The sequence below is a fragment of the Protopterus annectens genome, chromosome 17.part0 (genome assembly GCF_019279795.1).
Source record: "Protopterus annectens isolate FY-2018-M chromosome 17.part0, PAN1.0, whole genome shotgun sequence".
Lineage (NCBI taxonomy): Eukaryota > Metazoa > Chordata > Ceratodontiformes > Protopteridae > Protopterus > Protopterus annectens.
In genome coordinates, this window is record NC_056751.1 from 128,149,036 (window position 1) to 128,170,752 (window position 21,717).

The 21,717-nt window shown below is 42.1% G+C and overlaps 1 protein-coding gene across 1 annotated transcript in view; it reads right to left on the reverse strand.

Annotated features, from left to right (window-relative positions):
* Window positions 1-21,717, reverse strand: part of YTHDC2 (YTH domain containing 2) — a 1,963,388-nt gene that overhangs the window by 593,591 nt on the left and 1,348,080 nt on the right. The window contains exons 21-22 of the mRNA XM_044059160.1: window positions 17,672-17,777; window positions 17,169-17,288 (exon numbers count right to left, since the gene is read on the reverse strand). Of these exons, the coding sequence (XP_043915095.1) occupies window positions 17,169-17,288; window positions 17,672-17,777 (226 nt within the window). The remainder of the gene's footprint in view (window positions 1-17,168; window positions 17,289-17,671; window positions 17,778-21,717) is intronic.

A 21,717-nucleotide genomic window follows, 5' to 3' on the forward strand; every position in this document is an offset into this window, starting at 1 on the left:
GCTCCAATGAACTCCAGTTGTTGTGATGGTTCTAGATGGGATTCTTTGTAGTTTATAGCGATTCCTAAGCTGGAAAAAAGATGAAGAGTGTAATTTTGTGCCTTTATAAGTTGACGCCTGGTAGGAGCGTTAAGGAGCCAGTTGTCTAGATATGGAAATATGCGGAATCCTAGCAGTCTGAGATGTATGCTACCATTGCCATGCATTTGGTAAACACATTGGGGCTCTGAACTGATAATAATTGGCTCCCAGATGGAAGCACGGGAATCTTCTGGAGCGCTTGTCCATTTTTATGTGGTAATACACATCCTAAAGATCTATCACGCACATCCAGTCATCTTTTTCCAAGAATGGAAGTATTGACTGTACCAAGAACATCTGGAATTTGGTTTGTCGATCTGATTTGCTCAACTGACTGAGATCCAAAATCGATCTTCAGTCCCCTGTTTTCTTTGGTACTAAAAAAAATCTTGAGTAAATTCCGGATCTCCTCTGGTCTGGTGGGACTCCTTGGATGAGACTTTTCTTGAGTAGTTTTTGAATTTCTAAGACTGCTGCTTCCATGTGACTGGGAAGAATGCCTAGGAATCTTTTTGGTTTTTATTCTTTCATTGAAAGGGGAATGTTGCAATCTCTGGAAATGACCCCCTGCACTCACTCACCCGTCATCAGTTCTAGCCAGGCAGATGGGGACAATTATCCCTGCACCAAACTACCTACACAGGAAGGCAATTGGCCCTCTTTTCAGGAGGGCTGGTAGGAGTTACCAGAAAAAGAATCTCTGGACCACTGGTTCTGTGGGCCACTTCTGCCTCTTAGATGGCTTCTTCCATTACTACTTCCTCTTCTGCCTCGGCGAAAGCCACTGGCACGCAAGTCATGGAAAGGTCCTTGGGTTCTTTTGAACCACAGCCTCCCACTTCTCTGGTTCCTACAAGTAGGGCCGTTGAGGAGTGGAGAAGCGTACGCCAGGTGTATATTACATCAAATTTTTAAAAGTTTGAATGTCATATGTTCGAAGCCATAAGATCAAACTTTTTAAAAGTTCGAAAAGCTAAAAAAAAATAAACAAACAGAAAAACTACCTGACTGCTTTAAGCAGGGGGGCAAGAAGCCCCCTGCACCCCCTCCACACCCCCCGCTCTTTAAATATACCAACTACGAGATCGCACTACAGTGTAGGAAAGGGAAATCTTCCCATTTGCACTGCATGGAGATCTCCGTTGAAACATTCAAACTTTTAAAAGTTCGATCATATGGTGTCGACCATATGACGTTCGAACTTTTAAAAGTTCTTTAACGTAATACACACCCACATACTCCCATGGTAGAAAGGGTCTTCCCATCTTTCTCACATCTGGCTAGTCTCTCTCTAACCTTCGGGCCAAACAGGGATGATCCATCAAATGGAGTGTTGATGAAACTTAAATGGTTCCACAAAGTGATATAAGCGCATCTAGGAGTGTCTCCTAATGTCCATGCATGAACTTGCTGCTTTTGTCATCCCTTCAGCTGCATGAGCAATTAGCCTCATGGACAAATTGGAAATCGATTCAAGTGTGGAGAGCTAAGATGTAACATTATCTTGGACCCCTTCAGCTACTGCTCCTGTAACAGCATCTGAAAGCTCTTTAATCAGTTCTCTCTGAAGCCTAATCAAATGTGCCATATAATTCAAGGACCTGAGAATGAAGGTTGAAGCATATACGAGCTTTCCAAACCTATCCATAGTCCTAGAATCCTTGTTAGGAGGATAGATAGTTGGAGTTTCTTTAGCTAGTTCCTCTTTAGTGGCTGCCACTACCACCATGGCGTCTGCAGGAATACTCCTGGCCCAGTGTTGCTCATATTTTGGGGCAGACAGAATCCAATCAGGAATTTTTCCAGGCCCACTGGATGATCAGTTTAAAAAGATCATCAGCAGGCTGAGAGATCCAAGAGTTAGAGGGCTGGCTGTGAAAAGCCTCTAGGTATACCGATTCCTCTGAGGAAGATTGGATGGTGGTCTAGCCACCCTTCAGTTTCAGGATTTCTAGGATGTCCCAGAAGAAATCATCACAGAGTGGCTTGGGGGAACCTTCCCCTTCATCCAAATCGGTATCCTCGGTGAAGAACTCTTCAGGGGAGTCCAAGTGCTTTCTCTTGCACTTCTTCTTTGAAGGAACTTCTTCGGTGGGATGCTCCTGAGAGGTATCTGAAGATGAAATAGGCAGTGTGGTTCACTCCTGATGTCTGTGTGCCCTCTGTCCCAGGGAAGAGACTGGAGGAAGCTCTGGTCAAGGGGATGGACAAGTTATTTGGCCCAACAAAGAATGCATGGACTGTTTGTTCAGAATGGACAAAGCCCTCTCCATAGCCTGGAAGGCAGGCCTCCCCCCCATAGAGGGATGGGAGCCCAGAACTGGAACAGACTCCTTCAAATCTGTGGCCCCACCCTGCACCAAGGAAGCTGCTTCCCAAGCAGAAGCCAGAGTTGAACTTGCATATACCTACGTCCCAAGGGCCAAAGAGGCCTCTGAAAGAACTGAAGTCAAACCCTGCCCCTCGGAACTGGCAATGAAGCCTTGAGCCCAGGAGGTCTCCAGTTCCGACAAACCAGAGGAGCTCAAGGCAACTATCGGTGCCAGAAAAGAGTTCTGACAGGCACCGAAACAGTCGAAGACGGGAGGGTCAGTACCAGGGCCTCCAAAAAATGTGGCTGGGGTTGATAGAGGAATATGCATGGGTGTAATAGCAGGTAAGGCACCAAGACAATAAACACAAGTGTGCCCATCTGAATTTGCCATTTTCCTTTCAAACTTCTGACACCTCTTGAAACCGGAGGTGGCTATAGAGGGTTTGTCAGACATGAGGGAAGTGAAGGCCACCTGACACACACAATACATACACGCAGCCAAAGATTAACATGATAAATACTTTTTCTTTGTTTTTTTAAGCAACAGAAAAGAAAAGGGGAGAAATTACCAACAGTGGTAAGGGAGGTTACACAAAGGTAAAGGGGATAATACTGACGACATCACACCAGAGTACCTAATGGTAGAAGAGAGAAAAAAAGTCACTCACACACACCTAATGGAATATAGAGGAGCAGGTACATAAAAAATGGGAGTACACAACAGAATTTAAAGGCAGATATGAGGAAAAAACTAACTTACAGCTAGAAGAAAAGCCAGACTCGAGAGGTTGCTTGAATGTGTCTGGCACTACAGAGAGGCAAACGAGATCTGAGGAAGTTTGGTGAGAAATATTATGGGTAGAGCCTAGCTCGAGAGTTTCTGGAAGGTGTGAGCTGGAATAACGACAGAGTCAGTTCCGAGGCTCGGAAGTGAGCCCACAGTTAAGGATTGTGTGAAAATGGACAACATCAGATCATCTATTTGGTGTTTTCCACAACTGGATCCATTCCTGGAAGACCCTGTCATTCAATTTCCACTCTTGAGGGTCTGTCCTGCTCAACTTGTCTCCCAACACATTACACATTTAAACAGTACATGACATGCTTGGAAGATTATACAATGCTGTTCAACTAACTCTCAAGCCATTAAGTGGAGCAAGACTTGGTGACTCTGTTCGCTCATGCAGCATGTTATTGTGGTACTCTGTAAATATCTGCAATGGTTAATGGGTCCACAGATTATGAAGAGATTCCTTAACATGGATCACAGCAAACATCCCAACATTTGTGTGCTTTGGTCTAACTGAACTGTCCCACAGGTCTAACACCTCTACCCCTACAGAAACCCAAGCAAAAACTGAGGAGTCTTATTGTCTCCACCAATGTAGTTCTTTCTAGATAAAACCCAAAACTGGATTCTGACAGTCCCAGAGGATGAGAATGTTGGGTCCAATTTTTTTTTTTTTTTTAAAGCTAATGAATTTTTCACATGTATAGCCTGAAAAGGGGAATCATAGAAGGCACGGACCCTACAATCCTGAGATATTCGCTGGCTGAAATCTCAGACTGATTAGAGATGATCAGGAAAGTTTCCACATACAAATTTACCTTTTACAGTGTTAGGAATGTCTTTGAAGGAATGTAAGAAATTTAACTAGAAGGCAATGTAAAAGCAGGATCCTGTGTGATGGAGTCAAGGAGATTTCTGAACTTTTATCTGAAAGTCAAGATAGGTAACGGAGTGAATTGTCCCAAGTTAAAGACTCCTGACATCTGGCATAAGACTCTGTCAAGATCAGTAGATCGAAGTAAGGAAAAATGTGAATGCCTTGCATTCTGCAATGGTTATCCCTGAAGCTAGACAGACTGTAATCACCCTATGAGCTGTAGATAAGTCAAAAGATAATGCAGGGAAATGATAATGTGACCCAAATAAAAAAAATCTAAGAAATCTTCTGACGGTTGTGGCTATGGGAACATGATAAGCATCTTTTAGGGCTAATGTTGCCATAAACACAGAACAGGAATGACTAGTAACAGACTCTGAAGGGTCAACATTGGGAATTCTGATATTTACATTCCTTCAAAGACATTCCTAACACTGTAAAAGGTAAATTTGTATGTGGAAACTTTCCTGATCATCTCTAATCAGTCTGAGATTTCAGCCAGAGAATATCTCAGGATTCTAGGGTCCGTGCCTTCTATGATAAATTCCCTTCTGAGCTGGGAATTTCTGGTTAAAGGCTTATAGTGCCTGTATATTTGAACTGTTTCTTACTGAAATTGGTACACATTGTTTGCTGTAGCATAGACTAGATCCAGGCCTGCTGAATCTAGCTTTGTTTGTATGCTTGTTGTTCGTTTACTTGTTATTTCCCTGAAACGCTAATTCCACCTAAAACGCGGCTTTTCAGCGCTTCTGTGGATCCCTAGTGATATCTGTATTGCTTACTGTACTTATTTCCTTGTTTCACTTGAAAGAAAGTTACTGTTTGTCGTTTTTGCATTTAAGTTACCAGTAACACATTGCATTTAAGTTACCTTGGCACTTGCTCACTAAAGCAATTATATAAGTCAGCACTAAAATATTAAAAGCACTACACCCTCACAAACTCCCCTTGAGTACCTCATTCCCCATTGGCCCTTTTTTCAATTATAAAGGAATTCCCAGTACTATTCTAGCATATCCAAAGGTCAGTTGTCAATCTCCTCTCTGGTCCAGCTGGTGAATCTGTGAATCTTGAGGCAATGTTACAACTGCCTCATGTACACAGACAACCCTCTCCTCCTCCCAACAAATTCCAACACATGTGAGATATGCAACCATATAGCCAAAATGGAGGCTAAGCTCTTTCTACTCAGTACTGGCGTAACCAGTCAGGAGGAGAAGGAAACCACACACTACAATTCCAGTCTCACATAGACCTACCACGACAGCAAACCGAACACAAACACACAAAAACATACTTGGAGGCTCTAAATAAAAATCTGCCTAAGCAGCAGAGACCTCCAAAGCAGACACCCAAGCAACCACTACCCCTAAACAAAACACGTGCAACACATAGCTCACAAAGCCAGTATGCCAAACAGACACAGCCCTTAAGGCTAAACAACACACCTGATACACTTGTAATAGGTGACTATCGTTAGGCACACTGACGTCCCGCTCACCAGGCTGAACAAGGAGAAGGTCACGGTGAGCTGCCTGTCGGGCGCTAGGATCCGCCACATAACACAGGCACTCAGGTCACTCCAAGGCAAGTACAAATATGACTCAGTCATTGTCCATGCTGGTGTGAATGACCTGAGACATACCTCCCTGGACTACATGAAAAGAGACATAGAGGAGTTCTCCAAGCATGTAGCCCAGGCCAGTATGACCCTGACCTTGAGTAGCATGTTACCCTCACCAAGAATGATGCCCCAATATGAAGACAAGATGATCAATTTCAACAATTGACTTAAGTATTGGTGTCATTCAAAGGGGATCCAATGCCTGTCAGCCTGGGATGACATGCTCGACAAGCCACGATGCTTCGCTAGGGACGGCTTACACCTGTCACCCCTGGGCTTTCGGATATTGGCAAAGGCTCTTGCTACCCCCATAGTGCCTTTTTTAGGCAAGGCTCAAAAGACAAACCCACCTCCATAGGTATCACAAGAGATAAGAAACTAAGAGTAATGCTACTCAATGCCAGAAGTCTAAACCTCAAGATGCATGCACTCGAAATTCTCCTTAGCATGGAGAACATTGATATTTGTGCAGTAACAGAAGCCTGGTTCAAGGCTCCTGAGAGCACCCTAGCACTACCAGGTTATACCTCATACCATGCTTTTCGGCCCCAAAACTTGGACTAAACCACAAAAGGAGGGGGAGTATCAATATTCGTCAAAGATACCCACACCTCCAGGTTGGTGGCACAGCACGAAGCATCAGAGACTATCCATGTGCAACTAACAGTGGGTAAAACTGCCTTCCAGTTTATAGCCTGCTACAGACCACCCTCCCAAACCCAGGAACCCCACTCGGCCTTCCTGAGAACACTGGAAAATATGAAGGTCTCGCCAAACACCATTATATTGGGCGACTTCAACTACCCAAACATAGACTGGGAGCATTACTCTAGCTCCAACACCCTAGCCCAAAGGTTCCTGGAATTTATAAACTCAAATGCTATGGAACAACTTGTTACCACTCCCACAAGAGGGGAAAACATACTGGACCTGATGGTCACCAACATGGGGACTCTATGTTCTAGACCAGAAGTGTATCCCTCACTGTTAAGATCAGACCATAAACTAATCTCACTGGATATTCACATCCCGACCCCACCCCCTGCCCAGAAAACCACAGTGAAAAACTTCTCTAAAGCAAATTTCACATGCCTCAAAACAGAGGTGGGATCCTTCAAAGCCCCCGGGCCTGTGGAAAATACGGCCCAGACCGCACAATCCTTTATAAACACATTCTATGAACACCTTCAGGAATGCATGGATCATGCAATCCCAAATAAAACCAAGACCCAATCCTCCAACGGCAGACGTCCTGTCTGGTGGACCCCAGCCATAAACAAACTATACAACAGAAGGAGGAAGCTACTACATGATAGAGCAAAATCCCGAAAAGGAAAGGCATCTCTGATCAGTATTAGCAAAAAACTACGGGTACTCATAAAATCGTCTAAGGCCAGCTTCGAGAGAAAAATTGCACAGGATACTAAGGATAATCACAGGGCTTTCTTTAGTTATGTTAGGAACCTGGGTGGGAATTCCCAGATATGCTCAGAATTAGTCCAAAATGACAAAAAATACACCGAACCCACAGACATTGCCAACATCCTAGCTGACAGGTTCAGCGCAAACTCCCCCACCAAAAGGGCAAATATCTATCCCAGCAGAGTGCTGCCCCCTGACATCTCAGATGCTCGGGTAAGAGCCGCCCTCTCCAAAGCAAAAAACACAGCATCAATGGGAGCAGACGGTGTCCCGGGCTGCGTCCTACATTAACTCCAAGAAGAGCTAAACCCAAACATAAAACTACTGTTCAATCTCAGCCTTACTACAGGATATGTACCTAAAGAGTGGCGTACAGCAACAGCGGTCCCTCTCCACAAAGGTGGTGCCTCAACGGATCCTGGAAACTATCGCCCCATAAGCCTGACTAGCTTGGTCTGCAAAGCTATGGAAAGGATCATCATGGACCTCATAAATAAAGATATTGGGGACCTACAGAAACTGGATCCTACCCAGTTCGGCTTTGTTAAGGGCAGATCTTGCCTCTTAAACCTGGTCGATTTCTTTGAAACAGTCACCAAGTCCATTGATGAGGGGAAGGTGGTCCACACAGCCTACCTGGACCTCGCAAAAGCCTTCGATACAATACTCCACTCGGGCATTATAGATAAGCTCACCAGCTTAAATATAAACCCCTATGTCACTAGATGGGTTGCAAACTGGCTCAAGGACAGAACCCACATGGTTAGAATTGCTGGAGCCATGTCAGACTCCAAACCAGTTACAAGTGGCATCCCACAAGGCTCAGTCCTGGGACCTCTCTTGTTCGGTATATATTTCTCAGAGGTACAAACCAACACGGAAGGACTGTGGCTGACCAAGTTCGCAGATGACTGCAAACTGAGCGCCATAATCAACTCTCCAGCAGTCACAAACATCCTCCAAAAGGGCCTGATAGAAACAGACAACTGATGCCAGAGCCATGGCCTCAAGCTAAACGCCAAAAAGTGTATAGTCATCCCCTTTGGCAAAAACAAAGTGCCCACAAATTACCACATAGGTGGTAATCCATTAAGTACAGAAGAAGTAATTAGGGACCTGGGGACCCAAGTTGATAGCAATCTCTCATTTGACAACCACGTGGCCAAAGCGGTTAGAAAAACATTTTACAGAGCCCACCTAATCATGAAGGGATTCACATCTAGATCAGGGAAGGTCATCGTGCCTCTTTACTCATCCCTCATCAGGCCCATAATTGAGTACACTGCCCCTTTTGGGATGTACCTTACCAGACACCTGCAGCAACTGGAAAAGACCCCAAAAGTACCTCACCAAGAGGATCAAAGGGCTCAAACAGATGCCATATGCTGCCCGGTTAAAAAAACTCCAGCTCTACTCAGTGGTATACCGCCTGCTCAGAGGCGATCTGTGCCTGACGTATAAAGCCATGTCCAACCCGGAATTAATGGACATGCTGCACCTCAGAAAATCCAAATCCCATCGAGCTACGCGCTCGAGAGACGTGAACCTCAGCAATTAAATAAATAGGATATGCTGGAGGGACAGATTCATAACCCAGAGGCTCCCTTCACTCTGGAATAAAATCCCAGTCCAGGTTAGGCAGAGTCCCTCATTGACTCTCTTCAAGAGGAATCTTGATGAGTGGATGGGAGATCGTAGGTTTACCCCGGGTATCACTTCTGTGTCACTCTTAGACAGAGGCACAGTATACTAACCTCAAAAAAGGGCATAGCAAAATTAATTTAAAATGGGTGGCGAAAGCCAAACACACTTTGGCTACGCTTATAAATGCCCTAGGGCAGATAGCCTAGTATGAGCCTATGAACTTTCACAGACCAGTTGAAATAGGAATGATATATAAACGGTCTCCAGGAAAGCTTATTCTTTAAAACTAGAAACATTATAGAGCAGAAGCCTTCCTCCCTTTGGCCAAAAGGTGCTGGTAATAAGCATAAGCATGTGATGAGGAACCTAAGGAAGAAACTGCTCAGTCTGGAGAGTAGGGAGGAAATTTACTGAAAGCAAGTGTGTGTTATCCTGTGCCAATTGTAACACTCTTAAACCAGCAACCAATGAATCTGTTGCCCAAGTGGGAAAAGACCAAAAGACAATCCATGGGACAAACTTCAAGATGTAAGGCAGGAGACTGCTGGCATAGGCATTTTGAAGACATCAATTCCTTTTTCTGAAAGAATCCATTTTTTTAATTGTTCACCTCCTACCATATTTTTTGCTCCCTGTTTGCCAGAAGATGGCAGGGACTGATTATTTTATACAACTCATAATGTAGGGCCTGAAAAATCTTAATTCCTTTAATTATTTAACTCTGTCAAACTATTTGACAACCTGAATAGTAGTAAGGCCAAATAAAACCTCCTTATCCAAAGGAGAGTTTAAAATCTTAGACTTGACTTCATCGGAAAACTTTGGAGTACATTATACACTTACCCAGTACATAACATACTTGGAGGATTATACAATGTTGTTCAACTAACACCCAAGCCATTAAGTGGAACAAGATATGGTGACCCCGTTTGCTTATGCACCACATTATCTTCTCAAAACAGTAGCAGTAGTAGTGGGCCTAGACACAGTACTTGCACAATCATCCACAATCTTCAAAGCATGTTCAAGCAAAATATCTCAAATCGTAAAATATTCAAGTTGTCACAGTGCACACAAACATCAAAACACTTCCAAATCTTTAAAGCCTTACAATTCAGTTAAAATGTCTAAAAACAGTACATTTTTCTCAAAAAAAAAAACAACCCATTTCTAAAAACTGCAGTTTTGGACAAGAAACTTCTGACATTAATAAAATTTACAGTATTTTTCAGAAAATAAAAAAATACAACAAAAATTTTTACAAAGACAACATTTTGTGTGTGTAGAATGGTTCTGCTAAGGACAACTTGTCTGCCAGAAATTAAACCTGTAGCCAACTATTCCTCCTGTGAAGCCTCAGAGCTGTTTTCCCCTGAGGCAGCAAGAAAGTACCGAAATTGCCTACACACTGACTGCTGACTTTCCTACAAGGGTCCAGCAAATCTTCAAAGGGGATAACATCTGCTATCCTTGTTTATGTATATGTACCACATCACTGTAGTGTTGTCTGTGGTAAGCTGCCAAGGTCCCAGAGATGAGACTTGGTTTAAAGCCTTTACACCATTGATTACTGCAAATTTCTCTGAAATTTATGTGCTTTTATCTGTCCTGTTTGTTTCGCAAACCTTGCACTTACACCTCAATGAATACAGCCTCCAAGCAAAGTCTGAGGCATCTGTAATGACAGAATGAGTAGTAGTAAGAAGGAAAAAGGGGAGACCAGAACTGAAAGACAACTGGCTTACCTATTACAGTAACTCCCTTCCTACAAATCCCAATATATGGACCTGAGCAGATAAATGGTGATGATGCCCAGACCACAAAGATCAGAGATGCCACTGAATTTTTCTCTTGTGAAGTCTAGCCAAGGAAGCCATGACAATCATAGAAACAAGAAACCCAGGAGCCCAAGAAATTTCCTGGAAGATGTCAGGGGCTGGTTGTATGACTTCAGAAAGTTCTAATTTTTCCAGAAGAAGAAAAGCCCTTCCTAAGAAAGTATCCAGGAAACATTTTAGAAAAACTATTCTGAGAGATAGGATGAGACAAGTTGTTCAATTAAAACCCCAGAATGAGAAGGAAATTCTTGACATATGAGGGAGTCTTGACAACTGGAAGTGTGTGTAAATGTAAGACAATCATCCAAATATGGACAGATATGTATTCCTTGACATTTGCAGTAAGCACTTACTAGAGCCAAGCACTTTGTAAATAAGCTTAATACATTAGATAGCCTGACGGGCAAGACAGAAATGATAATGTGAAGCCAGACACAGAACATTTTTAAAAATGTCTGAATTACTTGTCAGCAGGAATGTGATAAGCACTTTTTAAGTCTACAGTAACCATGAAACTGGCTGCCAGAAAAGCCAAGTACTAGAAAATGGATATCACAGATGGAACGGTATATTGACTACATCACTTCTTTATCTGATGATGTTGCCTTCACTTGCTCTTCAACCTGTAGGACAGAGTCCCCAGCTACAGAAGAACTTGGGAGGCCCTCAAGGAAGGATATTCTGGAGCATATCACAACAAAAGGAGGCTCGGTTCCTGGAGATAATGTCTAATTTTAATGCAATATAAAGGTATGGTGGTTTGACCATGTAGCGGCTGCACAAACTTCATCAATGGGAGGTTTCGACCAAAAGGCTGAAGAGGTGGAAACAGACCTAGTAGAATGAGCCTTAATGTGACATGGTAAGGGAATGCCCCTTGCCGTGTAAGCAAGTTTAATGCAACTAGAAATCCAATGAGCCATGGTAACCTCAGAAACTGGTTTATCCAACCTGGACTTAGAAAAGGAAACAAAAAGCTAATGAGATTTCTTACGAATCTTGGTTTTATCGAAGCAGAAGCGAAGCTGTCCGTGTACATCCAATGTAAAGGTTCATAGGCTATCGGCCCTAGGGCCTATACAAGCCTAGCCATAACAATTTCCTAGATATTTCTTCCCACAATATTTACTTCCCTGGACCCCTGTCTAGCAGGGCGACTAACGTGATCCCCGAGATGAATTTCCTGTCTCCCACCCAATCGTGAAGGTTCCTTTTGAAGAGGGCCAAGGAGGCACGCTGGTTGACATGTATGTGCAGTCTATTCCAGAGTATGGGGAGTCTCTGGGTCAAGAACCTAGCCCTCTCCAGCATGTTTTGTTCATTGTGACGACAAGGTTTAGATCCCTGGAGCATATGGCTCCGAGGAATTGCAATTTCTTTAAGTGGAGCATGTCCAACAGGTCAGGGTTTGACATGGCCTTGTATGTTAAGCAGAGATCGCCTCTGAGCAGACGATATGCTACAGAGTATAGCTGGAGTTTTTTTAGACTGTCAGCATAGGGCATCTGCTTTAGGCCTGTGATTTGTTTAGTGAGGTATTTCTGCAGCCTTTCCAGCTGTTGCAGATGTCTTGTGAGGTACATACTAAATGGAGCGTTGTACTCTATAATGGGTCTAATGAGGGATGAGTACAGTGGGACAATGACCTTCTTTTTTCTGGATGAAAAGCCCTTAGTGATGAGGTGTGCCACATAGAAGGATTTCCTGACTGTTGTGGTGATGTGGTTATCGAAGGTGAGACCACTGTCCACCTGTGTCCCTAAGTCTCTCATCACACTTTCGGTGTTTAGTGTACTCCCACCTATGTGGCAAATCATGGGTACATGGTTTTTCCCAAAGGGGATAACTATACATTTCTTGGCATTAAGCTTGAGCCCATGGCACCAAGTATGAAGTTGATACTCAAATCTATTTTGAAAATTAGTGAAGAAGACAGGCATGTTGATAACACGGTTTATGCTAGCCTTAGAGGCGACCTTGAGCAGAAAGGGTTAGTATGCAAAGTAATTCTGTCCTTGTGAAAAATCAAAAATGGAGGCTTACAAAACAAAGCCTATAAAATTCAGATACTCGTTTGGATGAGTTAATGGCTACCAAGAAGACTGTTTTCCAGGTCAGAAACTTTAAATCTACCTTAGCTGAGGCTTGAAAGGGGGCAAGACTAAGGCCTGTAAAACTAGGGTGAGATCCCAGGGGGCAACAGATTCCTTGACAGGAAGAAGGAGGAGAAAGGTACCTTTTAGAAAGACCTTGCACAATTAAGATGAGAATAGAGAAAAGGAATTTTATCCTATGCGAAAACTGTTACTGGCTGCCAACTGCATTTTCACCATAGTAAAACTAGCTCCGTTATGGAATATATATGCCCGGAAATCCAACACAGCAGGAACCAGAACCGTAAAAGGGTCTAGATTGCTCTGATGAGCCCAAATGGATAACCTCTTCCACTTATTATTGTACAGCTTCCTAGCAGAAAGTGGGTGCTGCAATCAAAATGTTTCTAACTGGGGAAGAAAGCCCAGGAGTTCTAGCCATCATTGGAAATGGAGTAACCAAGCAGTTAGTTTCAGGCTCAGGAGATCCGGACGGGAGTGTCCGGAGGGATGGGACAACAAATGTGGAGAGGGATCCAGAGTCCACAGTGGACAAACCAGGTGAGACCAAACTAAGGGGAACCAAACCTGTCAGGGCCTAAAGGGAGCAAGGAGCATCACTTGCCACTTGAATCTCTAAGCTTTTTGCAGAAATTTGGGAATGAGAAGAAGAGGAGGATAAGCATAAAGTAAACCGGCAGGCCAAGAATGGACTAGACAGTCTTTTGGTGACTGTCCCTGAGGAGGGATCAGGGCACAAAAATCACTGCACTTGGTGATGGAAGGAGAGACAAAAAGATTGCAGCACAGTTGACCCCATCTCTGGGAGATCGTATTTGCCATTGAAGGATTCAGAGACCACTCATGAGGCATCAGAATGGTCCTGTTGAGCCTGTCCGCCGAGATGTTTGACTTCCCCAGAATGTGTGTTGCTATGAGAAAGCAGTTGGAAGAAATAGCACATTGCCATAGCCTTTTGACACAAGGGGTAACACCTGGTTCCTCCTTGCTTGCTGATGTACCAGACAACTGGGATTTTGTCTGTCTGAAAAGCAATAGTTCCCATGGGGAGACAGGAATGAAGGGCTTGCAATGCAAGAAGCACCGCTCTCATCTCCAGAATGTTTGTATGCTAAGTTGGTCTCCATGGGGGAACCACGTGCCTTGGACTGTTTGTCCCAGATAATACTCTCCCACCTCAACTGGGATGCACTCGTCACTGTGGTCTTGGGAGGGGGAAGGATGAATGGGAAGCCCTGAAGACGATCCGCAAATTGGACCCACCATAGAAGAGATTGTTTGCATGCTTGTGAAATCCTGAGTAATTCAATGGATAGTACTGGAGGGACCACTGAACTGCTAAGGTCCACTAAAGTACTCATCTGAAGGCAAGCTAGCGGCACCAGGGTGATTGTGGCCCCATGGACCCCAAAGCCCTTAGGACAAGACTTGTTCTGGGAGAAGGAATGGCCATTATCTGTTTCTCATGAGCCCGCAAGGTGGAGAGTCTGTCTGGAGGAACAAGGGCTAGAGAACGAATGGTGTCCAGATGGGCTCCAATGAAGTCTATGACTTGTACCACTTGAAGGGGGTCTATATTAAATGATCGAACTTTCACAAGTTCGACTGTCATATGGTCGACCCCATATGATCGAATTTTTGAAAGTTAGAACGTTTTAACGGAGATCTCCGTACAGAGTGGAATGGGAAGATTTCAATGGTCACTTCAACAGCGTTTGTCAGCAGACTACCTATTGATATTTGTGCAGCAGCTACTTGGTCAACAGTTCATACATTTGTACCTTATTATAAGCTTGATGAACAAGCTAAACAGCATTTCACATTTGGTTCCACCATCTTCAGAAATGTCTTTCCTTGATAACATCCATGTCTATAAGCTTGGGAATTGGTTCATAGGAGATGACTAGGCTAATGACTTAAGAGCCCTTACAAGCCTAGCCATTATTACTCAAATTTTACCTGATCTCGATCCCTAAGGGCTGGAGGATGGCTTAGGCTTGTGCCCATGCCTTTGAGTATTTTACAGATTGCCCGTCCATAAGGGACATGGGCTCCATGCTAGGAGAGAATTTATGATTCCCCATCCACTGATCCAAACTGTGTTTGAACAAGATCAGGAAAGGGCTCTGCTTTATGTGAATAGGAAGCCTGTTCCAGAGAAGAGGTAATCTCCGAGACACATCTCTCTCTACAGTCTGTTTTGTTAAAGCCACAGGCCAAGTTAATATCCCTAGATCGGGTGACCCTTATGCAGTCTCTGTCTTGTGAAAGTGTAACAGTTCCATCAGGGTTGGATTTGTGAGTTCCTTGCAGGTTAGGCATAGATCACCTGTAGTAGTTGGCAGGACACAGAGTAAAAGTAAAGGGCTTTTAGTTTGTCCACACAGGACATGTTGTTTACACTCTGTATTTTTTTTGTAGGGAACCTCTGAGGCTGCTCCATCTGTTGCAGGTGGGCTGGTCAAATACATGCCAAAATGTGTCGCATAGTTGTACTGGTGGAAAATAGACAACATTGGCTATGAACGTTATAAACTTACCATAATGATAGATTCAAGTTGTCTGATTTTCATCCAATACAATCTCCCTTTCATCTACCCCCTTCTAAATTATCACAAATAGACATCTGATGACTAAGCTGCCCCTGGCATATCCTATCTGTGAGCAGTCTTTACTGCTTGTTTTTGTCATCCTTTTTTTCTTTAGTGTATTCTGTATTTAGACTTGAATAGGGTTTATATGACTGATATACGCATGTTTCAGTTTAGATATAGATATACTATCTTAATCGGAGGTAATATCGATGTGAGACACTAAGGTGGAACGTGGGGAATTATGGGTAGGAGAAGAGTCAGAGCCTTGGAACCAAAGAACTTCAAAGTCTGTGTCATGGTTGGATCCAGTCAAAAAAGACAACACTGGATCAAACTTTTATAGAGTTATTTCAAACAAGCATTCACAGGTTAAAAATCCCCTTGGGTATGATAATCCAGAGAAATTGATTTGCATGGCAAAAAATCAGTAAGTTAACAAGGAAAAATATTTTTTCCTTCAAAAATTAAAATATGGAAGGTTTTCCCAAGCAGGGTACTTACATGACCAGCCTTGAAAGATAGCTAGCTAACTGTTGGATCTAAAGGCCCACAAAGGGAGCACACTTCAGTGGCAAGAAAGCTCCGAAGCTTCTGACACCATAACCACTACATTTATGCAGATCTCCTTGATCCCCACAGAAGGTGAATTGAAGCTGGGCAGTAGTCAAATCTGTGACAGTATATAACCCAAACAGCTTAGGCTACTGCAACTATGACCTAATGCTGAACTTTACTTAAAGACGAACTTACGAGGGGTTGTCATTAAACAGCAAATCAAGAAAAAAATACAAGCTTCTAAAATAAAATAGTTTAACCTTCTTAAAGAATATAGCCAACAAAAACGCTGGTAAATACAATGCCAACATCCAAAAGCTAGAGAAATTATTGAAGAGCTAGCAAAGCTTACAGCGAAAACTGTTAAATTAGAGACCAAAGAAAAAACTGTTCTAGGAAACTGTTAAAACACACAAGGTATTTTTCACTTCCAGACTGTACAGCAGCTAAAACTGAAAGCTACAAACTCTTAAGGTCAAAAGGGCATGACATTGCTGCCTCTAGAATGACATTTTTCTAAAAGCTGATAATCTCAAATGTTATTGCAATTCCTGCAGTAATTATGAGGAACACACGCACGCACAAAATGTATTGTGTTGTGTGTGTCTCCAGGTGTAGGGATTGAATATTTGCAAAATGTTACAGAAAGGCTAATCCTCTGAACGTCGTTTAAAACAAAAGCTTACTACTTTAAAAAATAAATGTGCATTTTTTTATGCTGTGAAAAAGATCTGGCATTGTTGGCAAACAATCCAGAAGGGACACACACACACACACACACACACACACAAATATATCTTCAAGTTAAAACCTGTTTATACGAGCTGAGTAATGGCTCTCTCACTTTATTTATACGAGCTGAGTAATGGCTCTCTCACTTTATTAAAACTCGCCATACAGCAAAATGACTGATATTACCCACAAGAATGTTGAGGAGTCTAAACATTGCATGCACACCACAGGAAGAATAATTAAGACAAAAGAAAAAAAAATAACAGTAAAATTACTGATAACTGATGAACTGACTTTCAGGCTTTACATCACAGATAATGAAATTACTACGGGATGTTGCCTCAGTTACTCACTGGATACCTAGACTATCTAGTGAGCAGCAAGTTCAGAAATGCTAAATCCAGCAAATTAAAACATGATCATATGAAGCTTTACACAAAAAATTCTGTCTTCTAAAGTGATGTACATTTTATCATGATCAGTAAATACTATTTTATCATAAGACACAAAGTGCCATAATACCCAGAAAAGAGAAACATTTTCAAGCCCTTGTTATCAAATTTTAAATCTGAATACCAACCTTGAGTGTTTGCACAGCATTTCTAACAATCAGAGCTGGTGGAGGTTCTGGAGCTTTAGCCAAGAAGTCCGCAATTGTGCAATTAGATGGTGAAAGAAGCTTTGTGTGCAAGCATAATTCCTACAGACATACAAATAATAAACTCAAGTAAGAAAGCATAATGTATTCCCTATTAACAGAAGTCTGCTGATAATTACATTCAAAAGTAAAGAAAATGGTCACCAGCAACAAACAGAAAGCAAAGTGACAGACTGGAAAACATCTAATAAGTTTCAACAACACACAACTGACACCATTCGCAACAACCCACTAAGCTTTTTTACTTCTACTCCCACTTCTCGGAGAAGAATCAAACAAACCAAACAATCATGTAACCTAATGTACTTTACCTTCACGTAATGCAACAAAGAAAGGTAGTACTGTTTTTAGCAATGATGACCTTTTGCTGAACTAGTTCAGTCAAGTATCACAAGTTAATATAGATACTAAATATGCTTCCTCACCTGTAAAGGCATCCTCAAAAGTTCTGGTGTCTGAAATTCAAGCATGTTTTGGAAGCGTAACCTGCTAAATAAATGAAAACAGATTCCAGGGCGACAGCGGCCAGCTCTAAGAAACAGAAAGTATCAAGTTATACTTGCTTTCAAAAATGTATGTTTAAATGAAATGGAACAAACTTTTCTTGCCAAACATTACTACCAAATACTAGTGGGTTTTTTTTCATCCCCCCCCCCACACACACACACACACACACACACAATATTTTGGGGGAAAAACACATGAATTGTATAAATACTGCAATCATTTATGTTACCTATTATGCATTTTTTTAAATTTTCTGCCCCAATGCCTGCCACCCATCTGGTTAATCAGAGCAATCCCTTCCATATGCTCTTCTAAAGGGTAAGCCGCGGTGGTGCAGCGGTAGCATTGTTGCCTCACAGCAAGAGGTTCTCCCATTCGATTTTCAGCTGGAGCGCCTTCTGTGTGGAGTCTGCATGTCCTCCCCGCGGTCGAGTGGCATTCGAAAGACATGCATAGAATGGGCGTGCCTTCGTTGAAGGTTGGGCATCGAGCTGGCACCTCGGCACCCATAAAAAAATCTACTGCCAATCATTAGCGGACCTGAGTTCCGCTGTGGTGACCCCTAACCGGGAAAAGCCGAAAGAAAAAACAACATGGTCTTCTAAAGGGTAATAACTGATCTTAGCATGACTACCAACACCTCTACAAACATAGGATCTTTGGTTTCTATACAGTGGTGGAAACTGCAGAAGAGGCAATCTGTGAAATACATGCCCTCTTTAATCCTCTCCCTCCCTTGGTTGGCTGTTTCAGTGCCTGAGCCACTAATCAGATGAGGGTCATAAAGGTCACAGTCAGGCCTCCATCTCCGCCTGCCTTAAAGCTGACACTGTATATTGCTGAAAAATTCAGTATGAAAATAAGACATTTATGCGTAAGCTTTCCCAGACTTTTTAGAAAGCCTTTACGCCTCAATTATTTGCTTTTTCCCTTAATACGACACTGCATCTCATTACAAGGCAGAAGTTATGGGGGTGCAAGTCTAGGTTGCAACAAAGCAGACCACTCAATAAATAAAATGACTCAGGGGGTAACAATGACTGCAGTCTATGATGGACATACCCTAACAACTGCTGGAAGTCATGAAACACAGTCACTTCAAGTGACAAGCAGCAAGTCAACTTTAGGCAGCACAGTAAACATCAATTAAGGAGAACCTGTTAAATGACCTAGGAATTAGCTCAGCAGAACCTCTCTTCCTACCTGATGGGGCCAAGGCTTCCTTAACACTATCCTTTTAAGCAAGTTGGACAATAATGGTAGAAACTGCCAAAGCTTCATTAGGATGTGTCAAGGCAGTAAAAGGAAATGGTGTACAGTTTCCATTTTCAAGCATATACATACCAGCCTAAAACAAACCCAAGTGCAATAGACACAGGTTGACATTTTCTACTTTCCATATTTATTCAAGATTATTTATGAATGAAATTAATAAATGACTTTCTCCAACTGTAAAAAGAAGTTTACTCAATTATCCTGGAAGGCAAGGAATAAAATAAGTTCCATTTTTTCACTACTAAAATTTATCTCAAGTTTTAGGTTCTCTAATCTGTTAGCTCTCTCAGTGAGACTTTCAAGTCAAGCTGGATCAAACATTGCCTAAAAGACCACTAAATAACTTAATGAAAACAGACCAGAATGATAATACAAAATAGGCACAATGGCATGCCCATTTATTGTTTACTGTTAAGATTATTAATAAAAAAGTTAATTGTGCACAAGAAATAAATACATCACACTGCAATTAGTAGTTAGTTTTTGACAAGATACTGTGGCCACTGGTCACTGTAATATTATCATCGGTGTCATGTATTATTTCAGTGTTGTTTATTTCAAAAGGTATGGTTGTTATACACAGATCTGTAATGCGTAATGCATTGAGCAATTGTTGCCACAACCTGTCTACTGAAAAGTATAGGATGGAAAATCAAGTGGAATTAAATAAAACAATGTTTTTTTAAACAACCACATTGTGTACAAGACACTAAACATGCAAAAGACTTATTTCTGCTAAGGAGAACCCAGCAACATGACATCTGACAAATTTCAGCACAGTGTGTGACTGTGCAGATATGTAAACATGAAGTGAGATATTTTTAGCACTGTATGAGAATACACATATCATCTATTTATTATAAGACTGCAGACCTCAGTTTCCCAATGAAGAGCAAGTTACTAATAATAAATATACAGCTGATAATATTGTGCAGCTAGTAAACTTATTCAGGCTGGACTTCAAGAAGTAACTGCACTTTTATATTACTCACACACATACCTCTCAACCTGCAGACATCAGAAATCTGGACAAGGGCTCTTGAAAAGTAGGTACACCCAAATAAAAAAATCTGGACACAATTAGCATAAAATCTGCATGCTGATCATAACTCCTCACACTTTCAACAGAATCATGGGATATCTTACCTTCAGAAACACAGGTTTAAAAAAAAGGTGACAAAAATGATGCAATATATGTTTATTGTTGTTCTTCTTTCGGCTTTTCCCGGTTAGGGGTCGCCACAGTGGAACTCCGGTCCCCTACTGATTGGCAGTAGATTTTTTCGGGTGCCGAGGTGCCAGCTCGACGCCCAACCTTCAACGAAGGCACGCCCATTCTACGCATGTCTTTTTGAATGCCACTCAACTGCGGGGAGGACATGCAGACTCCACACAGAAGGCGCTCCAGCCGAGAATCGAACAGGAGAACCTGTTGCCGTGAGGCAACAACGCTACCACTGCCCCACCATGGCTTAAAAATGATGCAATATATAAATATTTTATTATGAGATGACATGTCAGTATAGAAAAAAAAGCTTTCAGCCAAGGTGCTTCCTACCCTCTGGGTTTGATGGCCTCAGCCTCTGTTCGTCTACTGTGTGACTGTCTTTATCAGACAGTACTCATGGGCTTAGTCTGAAAAATGGCCATAAACCTCAGGCTCCATGGTCCATCTCAGCTAATACAAATAAATAAATAAGCAAGTATGCCATATGCATGCACTAACAAATAAGACTAACACAAATTTCATCAGCTAAATCTGAAATATGATTATCACCCAGTTTTCATTACAACACAGCACAGCAAGGTGCAAACACTATACATATGTACTGGATTCCTGAAAATGTTCCTCAAACTTCCATTCAACATCAGCTTGTTGGCACTAAAAGTAAAGTAGCAGACGGTCAGTCAAGTGCAGCAGCAAAGCAAAAGAGGGAGGCACACCGATCATCTTAACATAAGTGGGCATATGAAAATTATTAATGCATTTTGGCTTCACTGGTAAAAAGGTGAGATAATAAACTGAGGGCAAAACATAGCAATAGTTTAAAGACATGATTCTGTTAGATTTGTACCACCAAACTGAGCTACACATTTTGTAAGGCTTAGAAACAAAATAATGAGACCTCTACAACCTGTAAAATGATTCTACAAAGAGCAAAGTGTAAATTTCTCCTTACTCCCCTCAGAATTTTCATTCAATTTTCACACCAGTCACCTTCTGTTCAGGCCATATAAGCAAAATGATGCATCATGCTAAATCCCACTCTCTTCCACCGTAACAGCAATCTCGCAAAGTACACAGTTACAGTCAAAACCATCAATAAAAGCAAACTTAAAACAGTTGTTCATAACACCACAGAATGACAATTACTTTTAATGTCTGTCTGCTTCGCAAACTGTATTTGAATTCAGTTTCTCTTTCCGTACCCCATACATTAGGTTTCATAAGCAGGACAATATACTGTAGCACTCCCAATCAACTTAGAAACATACACTAGCTAATCCAAAAGTGCCTAAGAAATGGAAAGTGGCAAGTGTGATGCCTTAATATACTGCAGGTGGAAAAAATCAAAGAAACAGCAGACAGGTCTAAGTCTAACAATAGTAGCATGAAGAGCCATGGAAGATACCTACGGGACAACTTCGATACTCACAGGATATCAACCAATAGGACAATATTCAGAGG